General features: G+C 35.9%; 1 protein-coding gene across 1 annotated transcript in view; it reads left to right on the plus strand.

Moving 5' to 3' along the window:
* LOC111996973 (brefeldin A-inhibited guanine nucleotide-exchange protein 5) overlaps window positions 1–25,069 on the plus strand; it is a 35,482-nt gene that overhangs the window by 5,727 nt on the left and 4,686 nt on the right. The window contains exons 6-29 of the mRNA XM_065764284.1: window positions 5,163–5,220; window positions 5,306–5,390; window positions 5,506–5,694; window positions 5,887–5,945; window positions 6,052–6,121; window positions 6,206–6,274; window positions 7,227–7,349; window positions 7,441–7,494; window positions 7,603–7,691; window positions 7,842–7,938; window positions 8,050–8,148; window positions 8,251–8,451; window positions 8,718–8,828; window positions 8,996–9,180; window positions 10,096–10,722; window positions 10,940–11,357; window positions 12,826–13,065; window positions 13,181–13,304; window positions 13,486–13,642; window positions 14,387–14,405; window positions 19,181–19,372; window positions 20,830–20,946; window positions 23,255–23,391; window positions 23,505–23,811. Coding sequence (XP_065620356.1) covers window positions 5,163–5,220; window positions 5,306–5,390; window positions 5,506–5,694; window positions 5,887–5,945; window positions 6,052–6,121; window positions 6,206–6,274; window positions 7,227–7,349; window positions 7,441–7,494; window positions 7,603–7,691; window positions 7,842–7,938; window positions 8,050–8,148; window positions 8,251–8,451; window positions 8,718–8,828; window positions 8,996–9,180; window positions 10,096–10,722; window positions 10,940–11,357; window positions 12,826–13,065; window positions 13,181–13,304; window positions 13,486–13,642; window positions 14,387–14,405; window positions 19,181–19,372; window positions 20,830–20,946; window positions 23,255–23,391; window positions 23,505–23,811 — 3,827 coding nt within the window. The remainder of the gene's footprint in view (window positions 1–5,162; window positions 5,221–5,305; window positions 5,391–5,505; window positions 5,695–5,886; window positions 5,946–6,051; window positions 6,122–6,205; window positions 6,275–7,226; window positions 7,350–7,440; window positions 7,495–7,602; window positions 7,692–7,841; window positions 7,939–8,049; window positions 8,149–8,250; window positions 8,452–8,717; window positions 8,829–8,995; window positions 9,181–10,095; window positions 10,723–10,939; window positions 11,358–12,825; window positions 13,066–13,180; window positions 13,305–13,485; window positions 13,643–14,386; window positions 14,406–19,180; window positions 19,373–20,829; window positions 20,947–23,254; window positions 23,392–23,504; window positions 23,812–25,069) is intronic.

A 25,069-nucleotide genomic window follows, 5' to 3' on the forward strand; every position in this document is an offset into this window, starting at 1 on the left:
TCACAACCTTCAAAACTTCTAGCATTCCTTTCACGCAAAATGCACCAAATCAAGCAATGAGGCACTAATCTCCAAAAATCAATATGACGATGTCACACAAACTTTCCTTGCCAAGCCTCAAACAACTCAAGAACAGTATGGGGCATAACCCATTGAATATCAAACAAGCTGAAAACCAAGGACCACAACTCCCAAGCTATGGATCAATGAAGTAGAAGATGATCCATCGACTCCCTACACCTCTTACACATATAGCACTAGTCAAGCACCATCACTCGTCTTTTACGAAGGTTGTCTGTTGTTAAGATCTTACCTAAGGAAGCAGACCAAGAAAAGAAAGCTACCCTTGGAGGAACTTTCGATTGCCATATCATTCTCCATGGAAAGGAAACAAGAGTAGGAGGGTAGAAGGAGCTATAATAACTTCTAACCTCAAAACCTCTATTCCTTGCAGGTTTCCAACAAACCTTATTTGGGCTAAACCCTTGCACTATCAAAGAATAAAACAACCCCATAAACCGGTCAAAGGCTTCTTCTTCCCAATCTTGTGGTGGACGACGAAATTGCACATTTCAGTGAAACCTCCTAGTAGACCAACCCATAACTTCAGCCACCGAGGAATCCTTAGACCTACTAAGACAAAAAAGCTCCAGAAAGGCCTCTTGGAGAGTACAATCTCCACACCACACATGCTTCCAAAATTTTACTCTAGTACCATCCCCCACATCATAAACAAGGAGTTTAGAGAAGTTCAACCAGCCACCTCTAATGTATCTCCACAAGCTGACCCCATAAGGACTTGTTACCTTTTTCGTACACCAACCACCCCAAATGTTCCCATATTTTGCCTCTATAACCCTCCTTCATAAAGCATCAGTCTCCATGCCATACCTCCACAACCATTTTCCTAACAAGGCAGAATTAAAATTCCCCAACCGTCTTATACCCAAACCCCCCATGTGAAAAGGCCTACAAACCTTGGCTCAATTAACTAAATGTATTTTTGGTTCACCACCAATCCCATTCCACAAAAAATCTCTTTGTAATTTCTCCATACGCTTTGCCACCTTCCCTGGTAAAGGAAGAAGGGAAAGAAAGTATGTAGGTAAAGACGAGAGTGAGCTTTTAATGAGTGTCACCTTACCCCCTTTAGATAAATACATTCTCTTCCAACCTGCTAATCTCCTCTCCATTCTCTCTAGGATAGGATTCCAAACAGATAAATCCTTAAATTTTTCACCTAATGGAAGGCCCAAATATTTCAAGGGCAAAGAAGACTGCCCATACCCCATCAGACTCACCAAAGCCTCCAAATTGTGTACCCCACCAACAGGTACCAGCTTAGACTTCCCTAAATTAATATGAAGCCCCGACTTCAATCTACTATCAATACATTCAGAAGCAATTAAGACGGAATCCAAAATTTGTTTGCCCTTCACAAAAGCATTTTGTGAATCCGAAATAAACCCATGCGCCACCCTATGAAGCCAATTAGCCAACACCTTAGAAATAATCTTATAAATCCCGCCAACTAAGCTAATAGGCCGAAAGTCCTTGACCTCCACAACATCCACTTTCTTGGGAATAAGAGCAAGGAACGAAGCATTAAGACTCTTCTCAAACACCGCTTGAGTATAAAAATTGTGGAATACAACCATAATTTCTGTTTTCAAAACACCCCAACAAGACTGGAAGATTGCCATTGAAAAGCCATCCGGGTCAGGAGCCTTGTCACCATTAAAGTCATTGATCACCCCAAACACCTCTTCCTCAGAAGGCCTATATAGCCAACTTACATCTTCCACCGAGATACTAGAAAACTCCACGTCATTTAGGACAGGTCTATGAGCCACATCCTCCAAATAAAGCTGCCTATAAAACTGAGATACAATCTGCTGTAGCAGTTGGGTCCGAAGAGAACACCCCATCCACCATAAGCCTATCAATAGAATTAATCCTTATGTGAGAGTTAGCTATGCGATGAAAAAATTTATTATTCCTGTCACCTTCCCTAACGCAAAGAACTCTAGATTTTTGCCTCCAACTTATTTCTTCCAACAGAGTAGCTTTTTCTAACTCATCATGAATTCTTCTCATTTCTACCCTTTCCTCCGCTGATAAACCCTACTCTCCTCCATATTCTCTAGAGCACTTAGATCCTTCCACAGTTTTTTAATTCGAACTTCAACATGACCAAACACCTCCACATTCCATCTTTTCAAATAATTTTTTAAGAGCTTTAATTTATTGGCCAGAATGAAACTCGGTGCACCATGAACTTGATAGGAATCCCACCAAGACCGAACCCTATCCACAAAACCTTCATCCTTAAGCCACATATTCTCAAATCTAAACGGCATACTCCCTCTTTGAAAAGATCCACCCTCAAGGACAATTGGAAAATGATCTGAGCACAACCTAGACATCCGTCTTTGAGAAAATGTTGGAAACCTATCCTCCCAATTTGTAGAAAACAAGAATTTGTCCAGCCTAGCCTTTGAATCAACTTCTCTAGATTTTGACCAAGTGAAAGAACCCCCTTGCAATGGCAGGTCAATGAGACCTAGTTTCGAAATAAAATTGGAGAACTCCCGCATAGCAGTAGTGAAAGAATTAGACCCCAATCATTCTGAAGGGAATCTAACCACATTAAAGTCACCACCCACACACCATGGGACACTCCATCGGCTATTCAAGCCATAGAGTTCCTCCCATAAAAATTTCCTGTCTCTGTGTAAATTAGGACTGTAAACACCAGTAAACGCCCAAACAAACTGATCAAACACACTTGTAAACTTACAAGAAATTGAAAATCTCCCCACTGCTTCCTCCATTTTATTCACTACCCGAGTGTCCCACATCACTAACACCCCACTAGAAGCTCTACAAGAACCTAAGTAAGACCAGTCAACATGTTGTCCACCCCACAAGCTACAAATTACCACTCTATTAATCAGCCCCATTTTGGTTCTTGAAGACAAACCACATCTGGCCCCATTTTCTAATCAAGTTTCTAACCCTAAGCTTATCCTGCACATTCAACCCTCTAACGTTCTAAGAAATAATCTTCACATTCATTGATAAGGCACAATAGCCCGCTCAGAACTTGCACTCCTTGCTTTATTTGGATCATACTCAACATTCAAAGATGACAACAAATTCTTCAACTCCCGTTGACCTTTCTGGCCTGACTTGACCAACTTCGTCTGATCACCTACCACACGTTTTTGTTTATCTTTCTTTCTGGCCTCAATGGCTAATAACAATCCTGTAATCTGCTCCTCAAAACCTTCCAGTGAAGTGCCCACAGATTTCTTGAAAGCCTTTATCCTATTGGTTACCCATTGTGATAGTTGACAATTATTCACACTCTCTTTACACCCAATCTCCTTCACATGACTAGACTCCAACTCCAACAGACCTTCAGTGGCCAAAGGTTCCACAACTAATGGCTCATCGCCACCCTCACAAGACCTTAACCTTTCACCAAATTCCCAAAACTCACTCTCTGACCCAGGAACCACAGACGAAGACTCTACTAACCCTTCACTCTCATCTGCCCAACTAACCCTCTACCCTTCATTAGTACTAGAATCAATACCTGGTACACACTCTCCCTTGAAATATATTATCTGTAATATGCATAACAGACAATAAGGTAATTAGATAATATATGCATTACAGATAAAAACATTCACACAATAGACAAAGTTTAACATGATTTGGCAAATTCAATGCCTACATCCATGGCCAACGTCAACCAAATATATTATCTGTAACATGCATAACAGAAAAATTCAATCAAACTTCTCAAACCATACTTATAAATTGACAAATAAAGAAAAAAAAAAAAAAAAAAATCAAAACCCATTACAAACCCGAACAAAACAAATTTTTATTTCACCTAGAATAAATTTTCAATACCAACTCTTAAAGAGGGTCTCCTTCTTTGTATGGACCATAGCTTGGGGTAAGATTCTTACTTATGATAATTTTACCAAGAGGGGCCTCTCTTTTTGTTGGATGGTGTTGTATGTGTCGCTTTACTGGGGAAATGTTGATCACTTGTTGCTCCTCTGTGAGATTGCTTATGTTTTGTGGAGTGTTTTTAGGATGTTTGGGGTTCTATTGGTGGTGCCCTCAAAAATGGATTACTTATTGTTTGGTTGGAGGAATTGGTTTGGAGAGCACTCCTTGGACGTTTGGAATCTTACTCTGCTATGTCTGATATGGCTTGTGTGGAAGGAGCACAATAGTCTCACTTTTGAGGATAAGGAGGGACTGCTGGATCAGCTAAAGCCCTTGTTAATTTGCACTTTGTTTGATTGGTCTCATGTGTGGGGTTTTACACATTGTAATTATATTTTTGAGTTCCAACAGTCACTTTTTTTTTTTTTTTTTCTCTCTGTTTGATTTATTGTAATTTGTTAGATATTTTGTGTTCATTTTCATGAACATGAAGTAGTTTTCCCTTTGAATAAAACTTTATTACTCATAAATAAATAAATAAATAAATAAATAAATAAATTAAAAAAAAAAAAGAGAGTTTATGTCCTATGACAGCAGCAGGCTCATGTTTAAATAACTAAGGCTGGGATGCTGATTAGTTCCAGGGAATTTGACAAAATGTCTTACAATACCATTTTTGGAAGAAGATTTAACCAAAAAAAAGGGAGGAACCATAATCGCACCTTTTTTATTTTTTCCCCTTTTCCTACGTAAATATTTGTGCACATTATAACATTGGATTCTGTGCTTAAACTTGGGTGTATGAAATGTTTCATGTTATCGATATTTGCAATAATCATATCATACCATCGTGCTTTTATTTCTCTTTACATCTATGCTTGTGCAATTAAGAATGGTCCATAGGGTTTGTTATTCATTATTCCTTTATCATGGGCCTTCTGCTTTACCTGTCCAAAAAAAGGTTCTTCTGCTTTGGGTCCTACTAAGGCTACCCCAAAGAATTCTGTTTAAGGTTTAGTTGTCTAGGATTCTATTGATTAGGATTCTATTGCTTGCGTGCAAATACATAGTTTTTTGTCCATTACATGTGTAAATATTTGTGTTTTTTCTTCCTCTGTTTTATTGTTTACTTTTATTTGTTATGTGTATAATTGGCAAATAATTCCATTTTGTAAAATTTGACTCAAATGCAGTACATGGGGAGCCCCTGCTGGGGGTTATCAGAGTATGCTACAATATTGCTCTTAACAGGTAATTTTTGGGTTTGTTTCATTGGTATCTGATATCAACATGATGCAGTGCTTGTGTTTGTAATTTGAAAACTTTGAATGTGTAGCAAGAGCCCTGTAAACCAAGCAACATCAAAGGCAATGTTGACACAGATGATTAGCATTATATTCAGGAGAATGGAGACTGATCCGGTGTGAAATTAGTCCCTCAGTTCTAAATTTTATATTAATTCTCTTATAAAAGAAGAGAGCAAAAGTTACTTCAAATGTATAGTAGAAAGTTACTAACGTATAATAGGGAAGTCAGATAGCTGATACCGCTGGAGAATCAGATGCCGCTTCAACACAGAATTCAAATACAGAAGTTGAGGAAACTTCTTCGGGAGACCCGGATGAGAAAGGAGTGACTTTAGGAGAGGCACTGAATCAGGCTAAAGACTCCTCTCTTGCGTCTGTTGAGGAACTTCATAATCTTGCAGGCGGTGCTGATATCAAGGTGCTTCTTTTTCTTAATTAGTATATTTTCTTCTGTCTTCCACATAGTTAGTTAAGTATTAGTTCTGCCACCACTTAACAAGTTCCAAATATTTTGGATGTAGCTCATGCTGGGTGTTATGATTGACCAAGTTTTCTTTTGTGGTTCATAGTTCGTATTGACCCTAACATTGTACTTTAATGTGTTGTGTAGGGTTTAGAGGCAGTCCTTGACAAAGCTGTGCATCTTGAAGATGGTAAAAAGATAACACGGTATGAATATCATTTGTATTTTAGGTTCCGCATTCTTTCTTTTGAATGATAACAGTATTTGCATATATTTGGGTGCTCAAAATTGTTACTCTAAACTCTTCTTAAGAGGGATTGACCTTGAGAGCATGAGCATAGGACAACGTGATGCTTTACTGGTATTCCGCACCCTCTGCAAGGTTGGTTTTCTCGTTTATACTCTGCAAATTGTTCTTAACATTTCTGGGGTTTTGTTATAATTTCCTGAGGTATGATGTCTGCAGATGGGCATGAAGGAAGATAATGATGAGGTTACAACTAAGACAAGAATCTTGTCTCTTGAGCTTCTGCAGGTTAATTTTTATGAATTTATCTGTGCTTTTCTTTGCATACTTTGTTTGGTTGATAAGGCTAATGCATTGGGTTGTTAATTTACTTGGGGTGCCATGTAAATATTATTTTATAATGAAAAATTGCAGTCTGGGTGCTAAGGACCTGCTGAATTGTAAATTAAGCAGTATAGTGACAATTTTACAATTGGTTTAGAAAAAGAGGTAATATCTACTAAAATATTGACAGAAATTAACCCTCACATTTTTTACCAAGGGAGGTGGAATCATTCAGGATCACTGAGCAGGGAACTTTTCAATTTGTCCTAGCCTTATTCTTGATTGCAAAGGGGAAGTCCTAGCAAAAATAGATGTAAGGGAGATTAATTAATCTACAAGCATGTTAAAAGGGAATGCGCCTACTACTCCTTTTTTGCATTTATGAATAAACTTTAATGGTTGGTATGACTAAACAGATAGGTTGAAGATATAAAATTTGCTCCCACGCATTTAGGACATTTATTTTGGAGGAAAATTGCAAGAAATAAACCTGCTAAAACATTATACAGGTGATGTTAAGTCCACACATTATTATGGGCTTGTACTTTTCGGCCCAAGCAGCCCTGAAAGCTCAAGCCTGCTTATAGCCCATCAATCCCAAATAACCTTAAACTCTAGCTTTACGCGGATGAAATTAGATTGCAGTGCCAATTAGATTCGTGTTTCTTTTTGAATATCTGTTATATTGGTTGTATTTCAATACTTTAGACAAATACAATTAACTAGCCTTTCTCCTTCTAAAATACAGTGAGGAAAGGAGAACATGTCATATGTAAATTATTGAGCTGATACACATTTGACCTCCTTAAGGACTTTTTTTAATCTAGTTTGAGTACTTATCGAAAGAGAAAAATAGAAAGATGAATATGGTTTGAGTGTTTATTTAATTACTTTAATGTGCGATATGGTTTTTCAGGGTTTGTTGGAAGGAGTTAGCCATTCTTTTACGAAGAACTTCCATTTTATTGACTCAGTAAAAGCATATCTTTCATATGCCTTGCTGCGTGCTTCTGTTTCACAATCCCCTGTCATATTTCAGGTTTACTTGCATCTAACTTCTTCTTTCCTTTTATTTTCTCTGAATCTGCTATGAGAAATTTGTCTCTGATCATGGAATTCTTTCCTGGCAGTATGCAACAGGAATTTTCTCAGTGCTTCTATTGCGATTCAGGGAGAGTCTTAAAGTATGCATATTATCTTAACAGATTATTACTGCAGCGTCTTTCAATGGTGAAACTATTTGCTTTGTCATATTCCCTTTGTTTTTAATCCGTACTAAATTTTTTTTCCAGGGTGAAATTGGCGTCTTCTTTCCCTTGATAGTTCTAAGATCATTGGATGGCTTGGAATGTCCAGTTAACCAAAAACTAAGTGTTCTTCGGTACATTGTTCTTTCTGATTGATTGGATATTATGATACCATGAACATAAACATTTAGCTATATTAGTTTGCTTTCAGCTTATATTGGGTTGTCATGATGTTATTTTGGTTCTTATCCTTTGTAGTCTTACAATCAAGTGTGGTTTTGCAGGATGCTTGAGAAAGTATGTAAGGATCCTCAGATGCTTGTTGACATTTTTGTGAACTATGACTGTGATCTTGAGGCACCAAACTTATTTGAACGCATGGTATAATTTCACATATTATTCCTATTGTGATGTTTAGTAATGCATTTTGGTTCCACATAAGACGCATTGTTATTCATTTAACACCATGTTGTCTTCTGACATATCATATAGGTCACTACTCTATCTAAAATATCTCAAGGAGCACAAAATACAGATCCAAATTCAGTTGCTGTATCACAGACAACTTCCATTAAAGGGTCATCACTTCAGGTAGGTTTATCTATTGCTTACTTCCTAGAAATTAGTTATCTAGTCATACTTTTAAGTATTAACAGTGTTTCTGGTTGACCCCTTTTCCCTTGACCTTTCTAGTGCCTTGTGAATGTACTTAAGTCACTGGTTGATTGGGAGAAGGCACATAGAGAATCAGAAAAGCAGACCAAAGGCAGTCAGTCTCCAGAAGAAAAGGTTTCTGTTAAAGAAGGCCTTGAGATAAAAAGTAGGGAAGACATCACCAGTAACTTTGAGAAGGCAAAGGCCCACAAATCTACAATGGAAGCTGCCATCTCTGAGGTAATTGTTCATATTTAGATAAAAACTTAGCATGTGTGGTTGGAACTTGGAAGCTTTTTATGATGCAAATTTGGCTTATGTGGTTTGGCTCAAATAGCATTTCCTCCCTTTGTAAGGAAATAAATGGAGGTTGAGGTCAAGTCACTGGGTTCAGAATAACTAACCAATAAAAAAAACAATGCTATAACTTTTTGAATTTTTTTACCTGTTTTTATTTGCTACGGGCTGCAGTCAGGGAATGACCTATAGTTTTAATAATCTTTCAGTTTAACAGGAAACCAGTAAAGGCTATAGAGTATCTGATATCAAATAAGTTGGTGGAGAATACGCCTGCTTCGGTTGCACAATTTCTGAGAAACACTCACAGCTTGGACAAGGTGGATTCTTTAATCTAACACAAGGAATTTTCATGCTGTGGCAAGAGCTAGCATGAAAGTGCATCTCTTATGAACAACATGATTGTTCGTATTTCGTTTTCTTTTCAAGCCAAGCCCTTCTATTTCAACATTGATGTAGGATTTTGAATCCCTTTTTGATCTTTCAGGCTATGATTGGAGATTATTTGGGTCAGCATGAAGATTTTCCCCTTGCTGTGATGCATGCTTATGTAGATTCAATGAAGTTTTCAGGAATGAAGTTTGATGTTGCAATCCGTGAATTTCTTAAAGGATTCCGACTTCCAGGAGAAGCTCAAAAGATAGATCGCATCATGGAAAAGTTTGCAGAAAGGTAGTGGGGTTGTCTCCATGTTGTTTATGTGTATGTGCTTATTTGTATGTGCATGATGTATGCGCATGAAGGTGAAGCCATATGTGGGTTTGTGTGCATGTATGCAATCATTTCTGTGTTAAAATGTACTTCCTCATTCCTTTTCTGGATTTCCCAAATTGTGTGTCTACATCCTAAAAACAGTGTACCATTTTATTGCTATCCTAGATTACCCTTACACTTCGAATTTAAAAAGATAAACACACTAAATAGAAATAAAAAACAAAGTGAAATTTGGAAAGGTGGTGACCTGATCTTGTATGTGAAAGCATTTAATGCTTTGTCCTTTAAAGAAGTTGGCCTTTTGAAGAATGACCAATAAAATGGTGCTGAGAGAATATTTGTCTATGCTGTTAATGTAATGGGAGATTCTGTTATTTTAAACTATGCACAATAACTTCATGAGCATGATATGGATCTTTGCATTTATTTTTGTAAGTTTTCTTCAGAAGGTTTTGTTATATCAAAATTGTTTTAATGTCAAAGTGAAAAGAACTACAAGAAGTCTAAGTGGACGCATGGTAGTATGTCATCCATGTAAAGTTTGACTTTGACCTCTTGTTGTATATACATCCTAATGTTGTTTATAATGTTTCATAAGTTACAATATCCAATAGTCTCTGGTTCTTGTTAGTTATCATTAAAATGATGTTTGGTACTTTTGATCTGAGCTAGAAGCTGCAGTTATCGTCTCTTTTGTAGGATTGGCATTGTAGATTGGAATTTCTGTCACCTATGAAGTGTTCCATCTAGTTTGTAAAATGAAAAATAAAACATAGAATTAAGTATCATCTAGGTATCCGCCTTTTACAGATATCATTTGCCCTTTTTTATTGCTAACTAACGATCTAGTCTTGCATGTGTCGTTTCTGGCAGATATTGTGCAGATAATCCGGATCTTTTCAAAAATGCAGATACTGCATATGTTCTTGCTTATGCAGTCATACTGCTGAATACTGATGCACATAACCCAATGGTGTGGCCTAAAATGTCAAAGTCAGATTTCATTCGTATGAATGCCGTGAATGATGCTGAAGAATGTGCCCCTACAGAACTCTTGGAAGAGATTTATGATTCTATTGTTAAAGAGGAGATAAAAATGAAAGATGACTCAGTTGGTATTGAAAAAAGCAGCAGACAGAAGCCAGAGGGGGAAGAGAGAGGCCGGCTTGTTGGTATTCTTAATCTGGCGCTCCCAAGAAGAAAGCCATTGACAGATACCAAGTCTGAGAGTGAAGCTATTATAAAGCAAACACAGGCTATTTTCCGGAGTCAAGGTGCAAAAAGGGGAGTTTTCTATACTCCACAGCAAATCGAACTTGTAAGGCCCATGGTTGAAGCTGTAGGATGGCCTTTGCTTGCTACTTTCTCTGTTACCATGGAGGAAGGAGAGAATAAGCCAAGGGTTGTTCTCTGTATGGAGGGATTTAAAGCTGGAATACACATTACTCATGTTCTTGGGATGGATACCATGCGCTATGCTTTTTTAACATCTCTGGTTAGGTAACATAATCTTTTCTTCTCCCTCCTGCTCTCTCTTATTGATTTATTTTGCTTGTTCAATCATAATAAATGTGTTTTTTCCCCTTTATATTCTTATTGGTAATCTGTTAGGCAAGTGTGACAAACCTTTTTTTAATGGAAGCACAATATGGAATCATTAATCTCACGAGCAAAAATTCTTGAATGTGCTAATTGAGCCTTTTGGTTTGCATCTCAGATTTACTTTCTTGCATGCCCCAAAGGAAATGCGCAGTAAAAATATGGAAGCATTGAGGACATTGCTGTCTCTTTGTAACTCAGAGACTGACTCCCTTCAAGACACATGGAATGCAGTTTTGGAATGTGTTTCTCGACTTGAATTTATCACATCAACTCCTTCTATTGCTGCTACTGTCATGCTTGGATCAAATCAGATCTCGAGAGATTCTCTTCTTCAATCCCTGAGAGAATTGGCTGGGAAACCTGCTGAACAAGTATTTGTGAATAGTGTTAAACTGCCTAGTGATTCTGTTGTGGAGTTCTTTACTGCTCTCTGTGGTGTATCTGCTGAAGAACTAAAACAAACTCCGGCTCGTGTTTTCAGCTTGCAAAAACTTGTTGAGATCAGCTACTACAACATGGCTCGTATACGCATGGTATATGTTCAATCTAATGAAAAACCAGCTAAATTTGCTTTTTGAGATCTCAAACTCTTCTTTTTCAAGACTCTACTAGACTGGGTTGCAGTGTTAGGCTGTCATTCTTTCTCTTCTTTTCATGATTTTTTTTTCAGTTCATGGGTTTATGGACCTTTGTACTTTACACTCTTGATTTGTATCTTTGTCCCTGATGTATACTTCCTGTATACTCAGGTGACACCTTTTTTCTTTTCATAATATAATTTTTTATTACTTATCAAAAAAAAAAAAAAGTGCTTAACTGATTGAGAGTATTGTTGATGGTACTACGATACAGTAACTAACCTACGCCCTTTAGTAGCTTTTTTGCTAAGCCATTGCTTTTCACACCTAATAAACCCACAAACACACCAACTAGATGGACAGGAATAGGGAACATAAAGAAGATTGAGAGCCATGGTGCTGGAGTGGGGAGAATGAGGGATGACGGCAGGCAAAGTGGGGATGAGGAGAGGAATGACATAACAGTGATAGATCAGGCAAGGTACTGGGCACAAATACTTTGGATGGTTGGGTATTGGGGCAATGGAAACCCAACACTTGATCTAATCACACCAGGTTTCTCACAACCCGCTACTGACAAAACTAGCTTTGGAGCTGACCATTTCGGAATGTCAGATGGGTTTGGTTGAAGAGCCCGACTTTCAATTCCTAGAAAAAATTTGAGAGGAGGTTTTTGAACGCTGAAAGTTGGGACTGTATCAAGATCAACCTTTCCATAAATATATATATATATATTATTTTTTTTACAATAGTTTTTTTCTTATGCTCTATGATTTCAACCATTTGGTTTTTGTCCCAATGTGTTTTTTTTTTTTTTTTTTTTTTCAATGCTCTTTTAAAAGCTCTCAGTTTTCATATTTTCCCTCGTTGTAACGTTGTTTTGGGTATGCTTTATTTTGGCTAGTTGTGGTATAAAATTCTACTGTTGCGATTTAAGTTGTTTTTTTTGGAAAACCTTGGCTGGAAGAGAGTTTGTGCCCTGTGATGGCAGCTGGTTGGGATGCTGATTATTCTCAGGGATTTTGATTCACTGTTTTCTCATTTATCTTGATTGGCTCTATATCTAGTATTTCCTCTTATTTTAATCTTCTTCCTCCCCTCCCCTTCTTTTGCTTTTTAAATTCTGATATACATGTTTCTATTAATTGAATCTATATAAATTGCTTGCATTTTGTGTAAGCTTTACTGCTTTAGTGTCCATAGGAAAGCTAGTTGTGCCTGATTTCTGTCACTTGTTAATATATCTTCACATGAATGCTCTAGCCAAGCATACCTTCAAGTGTCTGCATATTTACAACTTTTCAACAGTCACATTGAAATGATATGAACATCTTTAATTTCATTCCATGAAGTGATAACATGTTGCATACTACTGTGAATTATTGAATTACAACCTAAAATTTTCTGCTGATTTCTCTTCCAGGTCTGGGCTAGAATATGGTCTGTTTTAGCAAATCATTTTATTTCAGCTGGGAGCCATCATGATGAGAAAATTGCAATGTATGCTATTGATTCTTTAAGGCAGCTTGGTATGAAGTATTTGGAACGTGCTGAACTGGCCAATTTCACTTTCCAGAATGACATTCTAAAACCATTTGTTGTTCTTATGCGAAATACTCGAAGTGAATCAATAAGAGGCTTAATTGTTGACTGCATTGTTCAAGTATGTCTTCTTGATTAGCTTTCTGTAACTCTGTTATAAATTGAAAGCTTAACTGTCGATATTACACAGTATTGGGTAATATTATTAAACATTAATTCTTGGGTGTGTATTGCAGATGATAAAGTCTAAAGTTGGCAGCATAAAGTCTGGATGGCGAAGTGTTTTTATGATTTTCACAGCTGCTGCAGATGATGAATTGGAATCTATTGTTGAAAGTGCATTCGAAAATGTTGAGCAGGGTAAGAACCATTCTTCTTGCAGTAATACTGGGTTTTTTTTTGATAATTCATTAGTTATAACGGGGGAGAGGGGATTCAATCCTTGGATGTTTCTGCTGGAAAGTAATACTTTCTGCTGGAAAGTAATACTGGGTATTTACTGAACTTCGTTATATCTAACACCAAGCATGCACATTTACAGTTATCTTGGAACACTTTGATCAAGTAGTTGGTGACTGTTTTATGGATTGCGTCAACTGTCTTATAAGGTTTGCCAATAATAAAAGTTCGCACCGTATAAGTTTGAAGGCCATTGCACTCCTTCGTATATGCGAGGATCGCCTGGCAGAGGTTTGTTAGCTACCCTTCAGTTTCATTGAGCATATCACTTATGTTTCAATAGAGTACAAAATCCATCTTGGTGTTATACTTTTAAATTGTTGACAATATGAGTTTGGTGGATTTGTTTAATGATAAATCCATTGGAGACAGAGATGAAACTGATATAATGTCTACCTGTGGCAGCGTCTGGGAAAAGAAATAAATTTCTTGTAACTGATATGTACTTAATGATTCATACCTTTTTTTGGATAACAGCCACCAATGATTGGAGAATTAACTCCAATAACAAACAGCTGAACTTGGTGAAATTTAACCATTAACTTCTATCTTTCTTCTCAAAATAAATAAGTTAATTTATTTTTACTGAGTTATACAAAAACAATTTTACTGAGTTGTGTTACATGACCTTGTCACTTTATCCTTGATTATCCATTTCAACATAAGATGTTCTGTTTGGGTATTGGGGACATCTAGGATATGCTCATAGAAGAGAGATTCTCATTGCCAGAATCAAACTTTTTTGTTGAATGTAGAGTTGGAAGGTGTTTTCAGTGGTGTATTAAGACTTTATGCTGTTAGTATTTCACTTGTTCTGAAAATGTAGCTAAAGGAAAAGGGCTATTTTTTGGAACAGAGGGTAGAAGTAGTGAAAAGGATTTTTGTTGCCTACACCAAGTATATGGGACTCAAGTTGCATTAATGTTACTTTTTTTTTTTTTTGGGTGAATGCGTTTAGTGTTACCTATTTGATGTAAATACAGTGTTAAGCATTCACAATTGGTATGGTATATGCCAAATGTAAGGAAAATTTAGCATGTGAGGCCCAAGTAGCTCAGCAGCCGGAATGCTAAACATGTAAACTTGTAAAATTTTTTGCCATAGTGCTACATTACCATCGTAAATATATGATGGTACTGTAGCTGAATGGTATGTACTGATAATAATTTTTTAATACACTCTCTCTCATACTTTTTAATTCCCTGAAATTTCTCTCTCCTCTCTCTCATTATTTCTCTTCTCTTCTCTCTTTTCATTCTCTCTTTCTCATCTGCTCTCCTCTCTTCAGACCCAAACACCATCCTCCTCCCAAATCCAACATCACACATCCATGATCAAACCTAAACAAAACCACATTAGAGACAAAAAACTAGATAGCAACCCAACCTAGTTTTGAAATAGCAAAACTTGATTCAAAGGCAGAACCACATCAAAGTGGTTCATTTTTTCTGGTGGGTTGCGATTCGAGTCATGTTTTGTGTTTTGGGTTTTGGAGTTCTGGGTTTTTTTTTTTGGTGACCGACACCTAAAGTAAGAGGTGGGTATGGCTGAATTGGGTATGGGTTTGATATGGATGGAGGGTTTGGAGTTTTGGGTTTTTTTTTTTTTTCCTGTTGTGACCGATGCCTAAAGGAAGAGGTGGGTATGGCTGAATTGGGTATGGGTTTGATACGGATGGTGGCTGAATTTTATCTCTGCTCTTTGTGAGTATGGTTGAATTGGCATTGAAGAGAAAAAAAAATCAAGACTTTTTTCAAGTTGTTGGCGTGTATTGGTGGGTGGTTGTTCTAGGTTTGGGTTGGTGGTGGGTGGAGGAGAAAGAGGAAAAAACAGAGAGACGGAGAATTGAGATGAAGAGAGAAGAGAGAAGAGAGAGAGTTTTTATATATTATTTTATTCTGTAATTTATATTATTTTAATTTATTGTAGGTAAAAATAAAAGTTGGGATGCTGGGTGTATTGTAAAATGGTATTGTATAATTGATAAAGTAGTTTTTTGAGATGGTAAAATAAGATAGGATGATATTTCCAGATGGGAATGCTCTAAAGGCACTGGATGCTATATTTTTCATTTTTTTTTTTTTTTTTAACAAAATCATTATGTCCGTTCTCACTTGATTTTCTATATTTACTTGCTATTTTATTTCGCAATAACCTTTTTTTTTTTACCGGAAAGGAGTACATCTAGAGAAGGTAAAGCATATATGTCAAAGAAAAGCATGCAAGAATTGTGTAACATGAAAGGTTGCCATGAGATTGTTCTATGTCCATTATATTACTTTTAACTGCATCAAATATTTGAATGTACATTATTTGGTAGATTAAAAAAAATGTATACTTGTATGTATCTACTTTTTCCTAGTATACAGTAGCAGCATGTCAGAAATGAAAAATGCTTGATCAATAGGTATCTTCTGAATTCTATTACATATGCGAAGCTTTGTTTTGACATTTGTGCTTTGTTTTTTTTGAAGTAAAATATTTTCAAGAAAATATTTTCACATTTTATCATGTTTGTTTTGTAGGAAAATATTTTCACAGTTGGTCAAATGTAAAATATTTTCAGTCAAAGAAAGAAACAGGGAAAAAAAAATTGGAAAACATTTTATGCTTGAAATAAGGGTAAACCATTTTACACTTTCTCACTCTCGACACTCTCCCTCTCTCTCATTCTTGGTTCTTCTCTACTCCAACCCAGCCCACTGCCTCACCCACTGATCCTTCTCTACCACAACCCAGCAGTGCCACCCACTGACAGATGCAACCCACCATCATCGGCGCTACCAACCTTCTTCCTCGCACAAACCCCTCTCCTTCCTCTTCTCTTCTCTCCTGCAAAGTCCATTGGAATCTGACTGATGAGTGGCAGGTCTTGGGTTTTTGGTGGCTGCTTTGATCTTGGCGCCGCTGGATTTGCTGTAGATTTTCTGATTAGGTTCTGTGTTCGTGGGTTTTCTTTTTGGATTTTCGATTTGGGTTTGTGGGTATTTTTGGCTTTCCGATCTGGATTTGTAGGTGGTTGGTGATGGTTTTGGTGGCTGTTTTTTGAATGGTTGGTGGTGGTTTTGGTGGCTGTTTTTTTCTTCCCGATCTGGAATTTTGGGTGGTGGATGGTGGTTTGTGCAACTGTGCTTGCATTTGGTGGGTTTTGAGAATTAGGGTTTTTTTTTTTTTTTTTTTATTTTTTTTTTTATACAGCGAAACAAACACTGAAAACTGTCAAACACTCTAGATTACACATTGTGTTTGTGGTGCATCATAACAATATTCAGCATTTGCTTCAAACAAAACATGAACTTTAGCCAGACTTCATCACATCATTTCGATTTTAAAATGTTTGCATGAATAGTGCTCTAAAACATAATGCTACATGACACATATTTTCTTGTCTCTTCAACATCATGTATTACATATGTAGCAAAACAATATCAAGAGTTAAGACTAATAGAACATTTTTTGTTGACAACCAGTACATGAATTTTGGCATGCATTTTTACTAAACAATAGCATCAATAATTTATTTCTCGACAAATTGGAAGTAAAAGGGATAAATTTTAAACAACAAACATTAAATACCTTGTAAAAAGTGTTGAAAAGGTTGCACAGCAATTGAAGGGAGTGAATGTTGGTTTCACGAAGCAACTCATCATCAGAAGAAATGCCTTCCCTTCCAGCATGCCTTACATGATCAAAAATGGGAAACAAGACCCGATGGAAGATGCTTTCCCAAAATGATGATGAGAACTTGCTACCTCTCTCATCCAGTAAATCAAACAAAACTTCCAGTGCACAGCTTCTGACCTCTGGCCTTGGATCTGATGTCAGATCAGATAATCCAGCAAGCATTGGGAACCAATAATGCTCAGTCACATCAAAAGTTGCATCACCATTGGCATCAATTGGTTTCAATGCACCTCCAGGTACGAGGCCCTACAATTAACACACACCAAGACAAGCAATAACTTGTGATCAAAAAGCCAAGTGACAACCTCTCTGCGGGAGACAAATAAACAAACTTCTACCAAACTAGTTGAAGAAAACGACGAGACTAAATGAATCTTGCAGGCTACCTTAATATCCGATACAACAACATGCTTTTGTAGTGAGACAGGAACACCACAGTAATTAGTGAAATTTCTAGCATATACAGAATATGCACAGAGATACATCCACATAAGTTATTAAAAGGTAACATGAATAAAAATTTGCAATTTGAGGGTCTTTTCCTAATCCTAAAGGTCCCAAGGAATTCCTAATTGGAATTAGACAATCTATTAACACTGTTTGTTTAAAAGTAATTTATTTTCAAATGAAAAATATTTTACATGTAAAACATTTTCAGTAAAACATTTCATTTTATAGTATTTGAATGCGTACTTGAAAATGACATAGAAATCATTTTTCAGTGTTTGTTTCGCTGTATAAAAAAAAAAATAAAAAAAAAAAAAAAAAAACCCTAATTCNAATCCCTTCAAGAATAAACATTCAATTATACTGAGTTTCCATTAAAAACTTTTTGTTCTTTAATTCATATTCACCCACCAGTGGGTTTTAATCCACAACCCCACCCTCCACCTTGCTATTACAAGGGGAGGAGAAGCCATTTGAGATAGATCTCATTGGCTTTCCATTAATTAATTTCTTTTTCATTATTTTTACATTTACTTGCGTTGTACCAAAATAGATCAACATCTATTCTTTTCGGGTTTTTGAGTTGCATCAAACAGTGTGAAGCTTTCCTCAATTATGCTCATCTTTAAAAAATATATAAATAATAAAAAATAATTTTTTTAAAAAAAACTTTTCTTATCAAAAAGTAAATATAAAGTGGAAAAAAAAAAAAAAAAGTTTAGAAAGATGGCCACTATATTTTGGCCTTTTTCATTAATAATCATGCCATTTTAAAATTTGTATATTATGAAGGATTATTTTTTAAGTTTCACGTTGGCCACTTCAAAGGTAGCAGAATTAACCATTCACTCATAATATGGGAAGGAAATGGAAGAACTGATTATTAGATTCTATTTTCAATCTGTTGGAATCCAGATTCTTATTTACCTGAATGTCATTCATGAGCAATGCTATAAACACGTATTTCAATAAATAAATAAAAATTATAGCTAACCTTCAGATCCTTCCAGATTAACAGATCCTTCCAGATTAATCTGTGAACCTGATTCTCGACTGTGATCCATTGGGACTGCTGAATTAGGGTTCCCTGCAGTGCCATCAGGACCAGTATTTGAGAATGGAAATGGAGATACCTTTCCATTGTCCCTGATTTCAAACTGGCCATCCACTTCGTCATAATTAAAAGCACTATCAAAACCTAAATCATTGAGCAGCTCAAGTGGTTGTGTTGTATATGAAGCATCTCTGGCGGTCAAAATAAAAGAATGATTAGTTAAAGAATAATTGCAAACAATTTTCTGGAAATAAGAGATTTGCACCTTATGCTTTTTAACAGAAAAAAATTATTTTTTATTATTTATATATTTTTTAAAGATGAGCATAATTGAGGAAAGCTTCACACTGTTTGATGCAACTCAAAAACCCGAAAAGAATAGATGTTGATCTATTTTGGTACAACGCAAGTAAATGTAAAAATAATGAAAAAGAAATTAATTAATGGAAAGCCAATGAGATCTATCTCAAATGGCTTCTCCTCCCCTTGTAATAGCAAGGTGGAGGGTGGGGTTGTGGATTAAAACCCACTGGTGGGTGAATATGAATTAAAGAACAAAAAGTTTTTAATGGAAACTCAGTATAATTGAATGTTTATTCTTGAAGGGATTCCATCACCATCAGGAAGAGCTGACAAACCTGCTGATGCTGGAGGCCTCCAACGGAATCAAACAATAGGCCAAAGGATAATGGGAAATATGATGGACAATCTCTTTCTCAGGAATCTTACTTCTAAATCTAAAAACCGTGTGTCCGATGATTATGTGCCATCTTCTCCAGTCCAGGTATCTTGCTTGAAAATAATCATGTAGTAATGTCTATGTGATATCTACTTTTGACTTACAATGTTCATTGCTATTTTTGTCACTTTCAATTCTAATGTTGTGATCATCATATTTCAATTGAATTACAAAATTTCCATGTTTTCTTTGGGACCAATTTTAGAATTAAGGAAATGTCTGCTGTACAGTTGCTGCTGGCCCACACCCCTGAAAAAAGAAAAAAGAAAAAGAAAAAGAAAAAGAAAAAGAAAAGAAAAAAAGAAGTAAGAGAGAGACTCTTTTGTGAGACAGGAAAACCCCTTCTAAACATAATTTTACTTAAAGCATGGCTGCTTTTGGATATGCTGGGATTGACAGTTTTTGTTTTAAAGTTTCCTTGGAATTGAGGTGTGTTTTTGGTGGAACTTCATGTCAGGCTGGTAGCAGATTTGTGTTTGTTAGGCAATTTATTTGTCTTAGGCATATATGAATGGGTATCCATGAATTTTGTGTTAGTTATAAGCTTTGGGGTAAGAGGATGAGGCTGTTCTTTTGTTGTATTTTGTTTTTATGAAGCCTAAATCATTTTTATATGCATATTAAGGGCCAAGGCTCTTAAACTCTCTTATAAGCATGGTACAACAAACAAAGGGCAAAGAGTGCATGTTTTCAGTTGTTTTGTGCATGGAAATTTCATTCTGCTTCTTAAATAATGACATAAAAAAAAAATTATATATATATATATATATATATGTTAAAGATATTACAAAGCCTAGTAATTCTTTCATTACTTGCCAATTTAGAAATAACCACTGCCTTATATTTAATTCCTGGTTGCTTACGTTCTAAAAGTTATGGTTTGTCTATTCAAATATCCTATAATTTGATGCATATGGTGCTCATAGTTTGCTGGGCACTTGTATTGTGAATGTATGATTGATTATGTAATTTTGATGGCTACATGTAGACATATGGAATAACAGTATACTTTTCCTCTTCTTTTTTGAAAAAGAAAAGAAGATTGAAGCACATGAGAGTGGGATTAGAAAATTTAACTTCTGAGAAAGAAGGGGAAGCTAACTTCTTAAAGCTAAGTCATTTATAACTTTAAAGGAGCAGAGAGCATAAAATTTTATAAGGACACCATATTGAAAACAATCTTAGTAATACAAGCTTAACCTTATTCTGTGGAGGTTGAACCTTGTAGATGGACTTGCTATCAGAAGCAATCTCAACAACGCAAGTACACTGTTAATTATACAATTTGCATTCATATAGCAGCTATTCTTGGTTTTAAAGCATTTTAAGGTGATACTGACTTTCCTATGGTGTTCTTGTGGCATTTCCATATCCTTCTTTAAAGGTTGTCCACCTAACGGATAACTGAGGGAAATGTCAATGCATTATATCTTTCCCTTTTTTTGGGTGATATATCTAAAATCACATACCTTTTTTCTTTTCTTGATCCAATGCTACTCTAGCTTCCTGATGCTGTGGAGCCTGATGACAAAGATGAGGTAGAAAGTCCACTATTGGGAACTGTTAGGGGCAAATGCATCACTCAATTACTGCTGCTGGGTGCCATCGATAGTATCCAGGTTTGTTTGTGATTATTGTATATTTTCATATTGCCATACACACTACCTTAAATACATGATTGTTTTCTCTTAATTGGTGAAGATAATTCAACATAATGAACTTTTGAATTATCTTAGGCAATTATCTTCAGCCAGAAGGCTGACTCATTTGGAAAGATTTACTAGTTCTCTAAATACCTTTATTGGGCCTATTGCCATTTCCTTAGGCATCACCCTTTAAACCCCAAAGAAGGAAAAGGAAAAAGATCATATTTCTCTAGGAACTTCAATAGATGGTCAACTGACTCTCCACTAGACTTGCACATATAACAACATTTACAAATATCATATTACTTTTGATTTGACTATCCACAGTTAAGTTATTGCCAAAATCAGCTGTTTGAACAATGATGAGCAGCTCTTCTAGGGAATTTTCTATGCCAATGTGCTTTCTTCAAGGGTGAAATCTCCTTACGCTCTCAGTGCCTCTTAAAATAAGACAAACACTGAACTTTTCACTTCAATTAATTTTCCGTATCAATCTATCCTTGCCATCTCTTGTAGGGAAGTTAGAATATAGTAGACTCAAGAGAGTCTTTGGAGCTTGATTTCCAATCATGTAAAGTATGACTGAGCTTAAGATTCCACGGATACCTTTTGTCTCCAGTAGAGTCCAAGTAAGAACTGATGGATGGATCCTTATCATCACCACAATTAGAAAAAGATCTCAATATATATATATATATATATTAAAGCAACACTCTCAATGACAATTGCTAATGAGCTCTAGCTCAAATGTAACTTCCTCCTTCCTAAGGATGGAAATATGGACAGATGGATAAGGACAGAGAAGATACTAATTTTCCATCCTGTGTGTTTGGTAGGAAGGAAAGAAAGATGGATAAGATAAGGACAGCTTCTTCTTCTTATTCTATTTTTTCCCTTTTGGATATCTGCTTGGTACCAATTACCATATTGCTATGTCCTCATATTCTTAGCTCATTCATGAAAAAAAGAAGTATGATATAATATATTTGTGGTAATTGTTTAGTTGCTTTAGTGGTTGATGTTGAACATAGCAAACTAGTTCTTGTAGACTTATAGTCATTAAGTGATTAAATTATTAACTAATATTACTAATTAGTCATAGGAAATTATGGATATTGGAGATTTAAGAATGGATATTACATGGAATTACTCATATCGAGCTAACCCAAAAAAATAAAATGGCTTGACTTGCAATTTTTGTGTTAAAATCGCTAAAGTAGGGCTTATCTAAATGTTATATGAATTATATAAAAAAAATTTATTTCAATTTATATGATGTTTGATTGTTGCATTTCTCATTAATAATTATTTTTCAAAATTTTAAATTATTTTTAAAAATGTGAGTTTCACTTCAATCAGGCTTGCGCTTGCACTTTTCGCCTAGGCTCTAAGAGGCCTTTGCGCTTAAGTGCACCTCTCACTTTTACCAACACTGATGCAGAGCAAGCATGATTCCAAAACCAATGCTGTGCAGAATTTGCTGGAAAAACAAAATAGAAAGATAAGATAAACATAGGAATCAACACCTAGGCTTGCTTGAAATCAACACCAAGCAAGAGAGAACAAAGCCCAGGAATCAACACCTAGGGTTAGCTGGAATTAGCACCACGTCATTGAAAAATTTTCCAATTGAAATTTTATTCATCATAAATTTGTCTTCTTAGGAGTACAATAAAAATATAATTGAATTCCAAAATTAAACAAACCTAAATTAAAATAAAATTGCCTTAGCACTCCCCGCATCAAGCTCTCCAACCCTATGCAGAACTCCACAATCTAACACCGAGGATAATGATCTGAAACCATTCCAGAAAGTTGGTGTTGCACAGTATCATTGCATAATTCTCATTTTGCTGAAAGCAGAAATCTAGCATGACAGATAATGGATCTTGGTTATTTGAACAAAGTGTAATTACCACCTACTAAGGGCAAATCAATTAAAGTCTCCTTTGAAATAAAATCTGAAAATTCAGATGTGACTAATAAATATCTCACATGATGAGCTCTTCCATATCTCTGGCCTGCACACGAAAAGGAGATATGGAGGTGGAGTGATTTCTGGATTAAGTTTAAACCACATCTTTATCTTGCAAAAATGAGATTTGTGCACTAGGTTATACCCTTTTTTTTTCTTATCCTGCACGAATTTTGGGGGACTATGGGGATGTTAGAAATAAATAGTCTCCCTAAGAGAGAGAGAGAAAGAGAGAGAGAGATTTTCTTATGCATCATCTAGTTGTGTGGGAGGTGTCTGAAAACTCTTTTCCACAACAATTTGCAGAAGAAATACTGGAGCAAGTTGAAAGCACCACAAAAGATTGCTGTAATGGACATTTTGTTATCTTTGTTGGAGTTTGCTGCTTCTTATAATTCATACGCCAACCTCAGATTGCGCATGCACCAAAATACTGATGAAAGGTACGCAACAAAATTGTACTCACATTCATTTTCTTCTTCTTCTCCATTGCCTAAAATTTTCTTATTCTGGAACTGGAAGAGGCTTGTATCACTATTATCTCATTTTTGGACAGGCCACCTTTGAATCTTCTGCGCCAGGAATTAGCAGCATTATGCATATATCTGGACATCTTACTGAAGGCAACTTCAGGATACGATGCCAACAAAGAGAGAGATCTCAATAGTTCTCAGGATGTTGATACTACTCCAGGCAACAATTCTACACCAGAAGAGAAACTTGAAAGAACAGCTGAGGAGAAATTGGTATCTTTATGTGAACAGGTACTTAAGGAGGCATCTGATCTGCAGACCAGTGTTGGGGAAACTACTAATATGGATATTCATCGAGTGTTGGAGTTACGTTCTCCAATTATTGTTAAGGTATATAATTTGTTATTTATATAATAACTGAAAGGCCTGTTGGGAGTGATTCAATTTTCTCTGATATTTCAGTGCACATTGCTTTGCAGATGCTGATTTAGGGAAGTGTTCTTTATATATTAATATATAATTTTGTTGCAAGTATGCAAACCACATTCCTGATTTATAAAGCTATTTTGCCTCTTTGGTCCTCTTATAATAAGATATGCGACATCTTTATGTTCACTTTTAAGGGAGCACAACTCTGTTCTATTCTTTGCATATGCAACATTCTAAAATCAGAACCAGGTCAGCCAGTTGGACTAGTTGGCCCATCCATGACATCATTCTAGTCTGCTTACAGCCGCTAGACCATTTCACTGCAAAAAGTTGGTTGGCTCATGTTGTCTGCCAGCCAACTTAATGCATTCACAGGGCACGTGACCCAGTCTAGGTTATTGACTTGGCAATGAAATTGCAAATTTAGCTGGCCTTGAACTCATGATCTAATAAAAAGTGCCACCAACCACTACACTACTTCTGTCTTAGTGTTATAGATAGCTGTAGTTGAAAATTTTCTCAAAGCGGCATATGCTATAGGTGGGTTGTTTTCCTCTTGAAAAATCAATTGATGCACTAGTGGAGATTCAGACTTTTGATTTTCAAGTCAAAGGGATGAGCCCTAACCACTAGATTACTGATACACTTATTATTCAAATATGCATGCATGACTGCATGAGTAATCAGTTATATGATATTTTTCTTATGTCTTTTAGATTTAGGCAAGAAATACTATTTACACCCTCTAGTTTGCTTCTAAATCAGTCCCTTGATTATCAAATTAGCAATTTATACCCTCGACTATTACAACAATATATAATGTGTCCCGTCCGTATACATCCATTAGAATCTTTCCATTAACCTCCCCCAAAATGACGTTTTAGACAGAAAATAGAAAAAAAAAATTTTTTGATAGGTAATAGAAGTTTTATTGATTTAAAAAAAAAAAAAAACAATGTGTTTACGATAGTAAACTCATTGCACTTGAAGCGAATACAAATAAATCAAAGGGAAGAGCTAAAAAAAAAAAAAATTACATTGTTTTAATCCAGATTAACATAAAAAATGTGACAGACCACAACGGAAAGGGAACATGGGTACCATTGAAATAGTTGAGGGTGTAAATTGCAATTTTTGAAAGTCAAGGGACCAATTTAGAAGCTACCTCAACTTAGAGGGTGCAGATAGCCTTAGATTTATTAATGATTAAAAATTTATA

This window comes from Quercus suber, unplaced genomic scaffold, assembly GCF_002906115.3.
Source record: "Quercus suber isolate HL8 unplaced genomic scaffold, Cork oak 2.0 scaffold_2, whole genome shotgun sequence".
In the NCBI taxonomy this organism is placed as follows: domain Eukaryota; kingdom Viridiplantae; phylum Streptophyta; class Magnoliopsida; order Fagales; family Fagaceae; genus Quercus; species Quercus suber.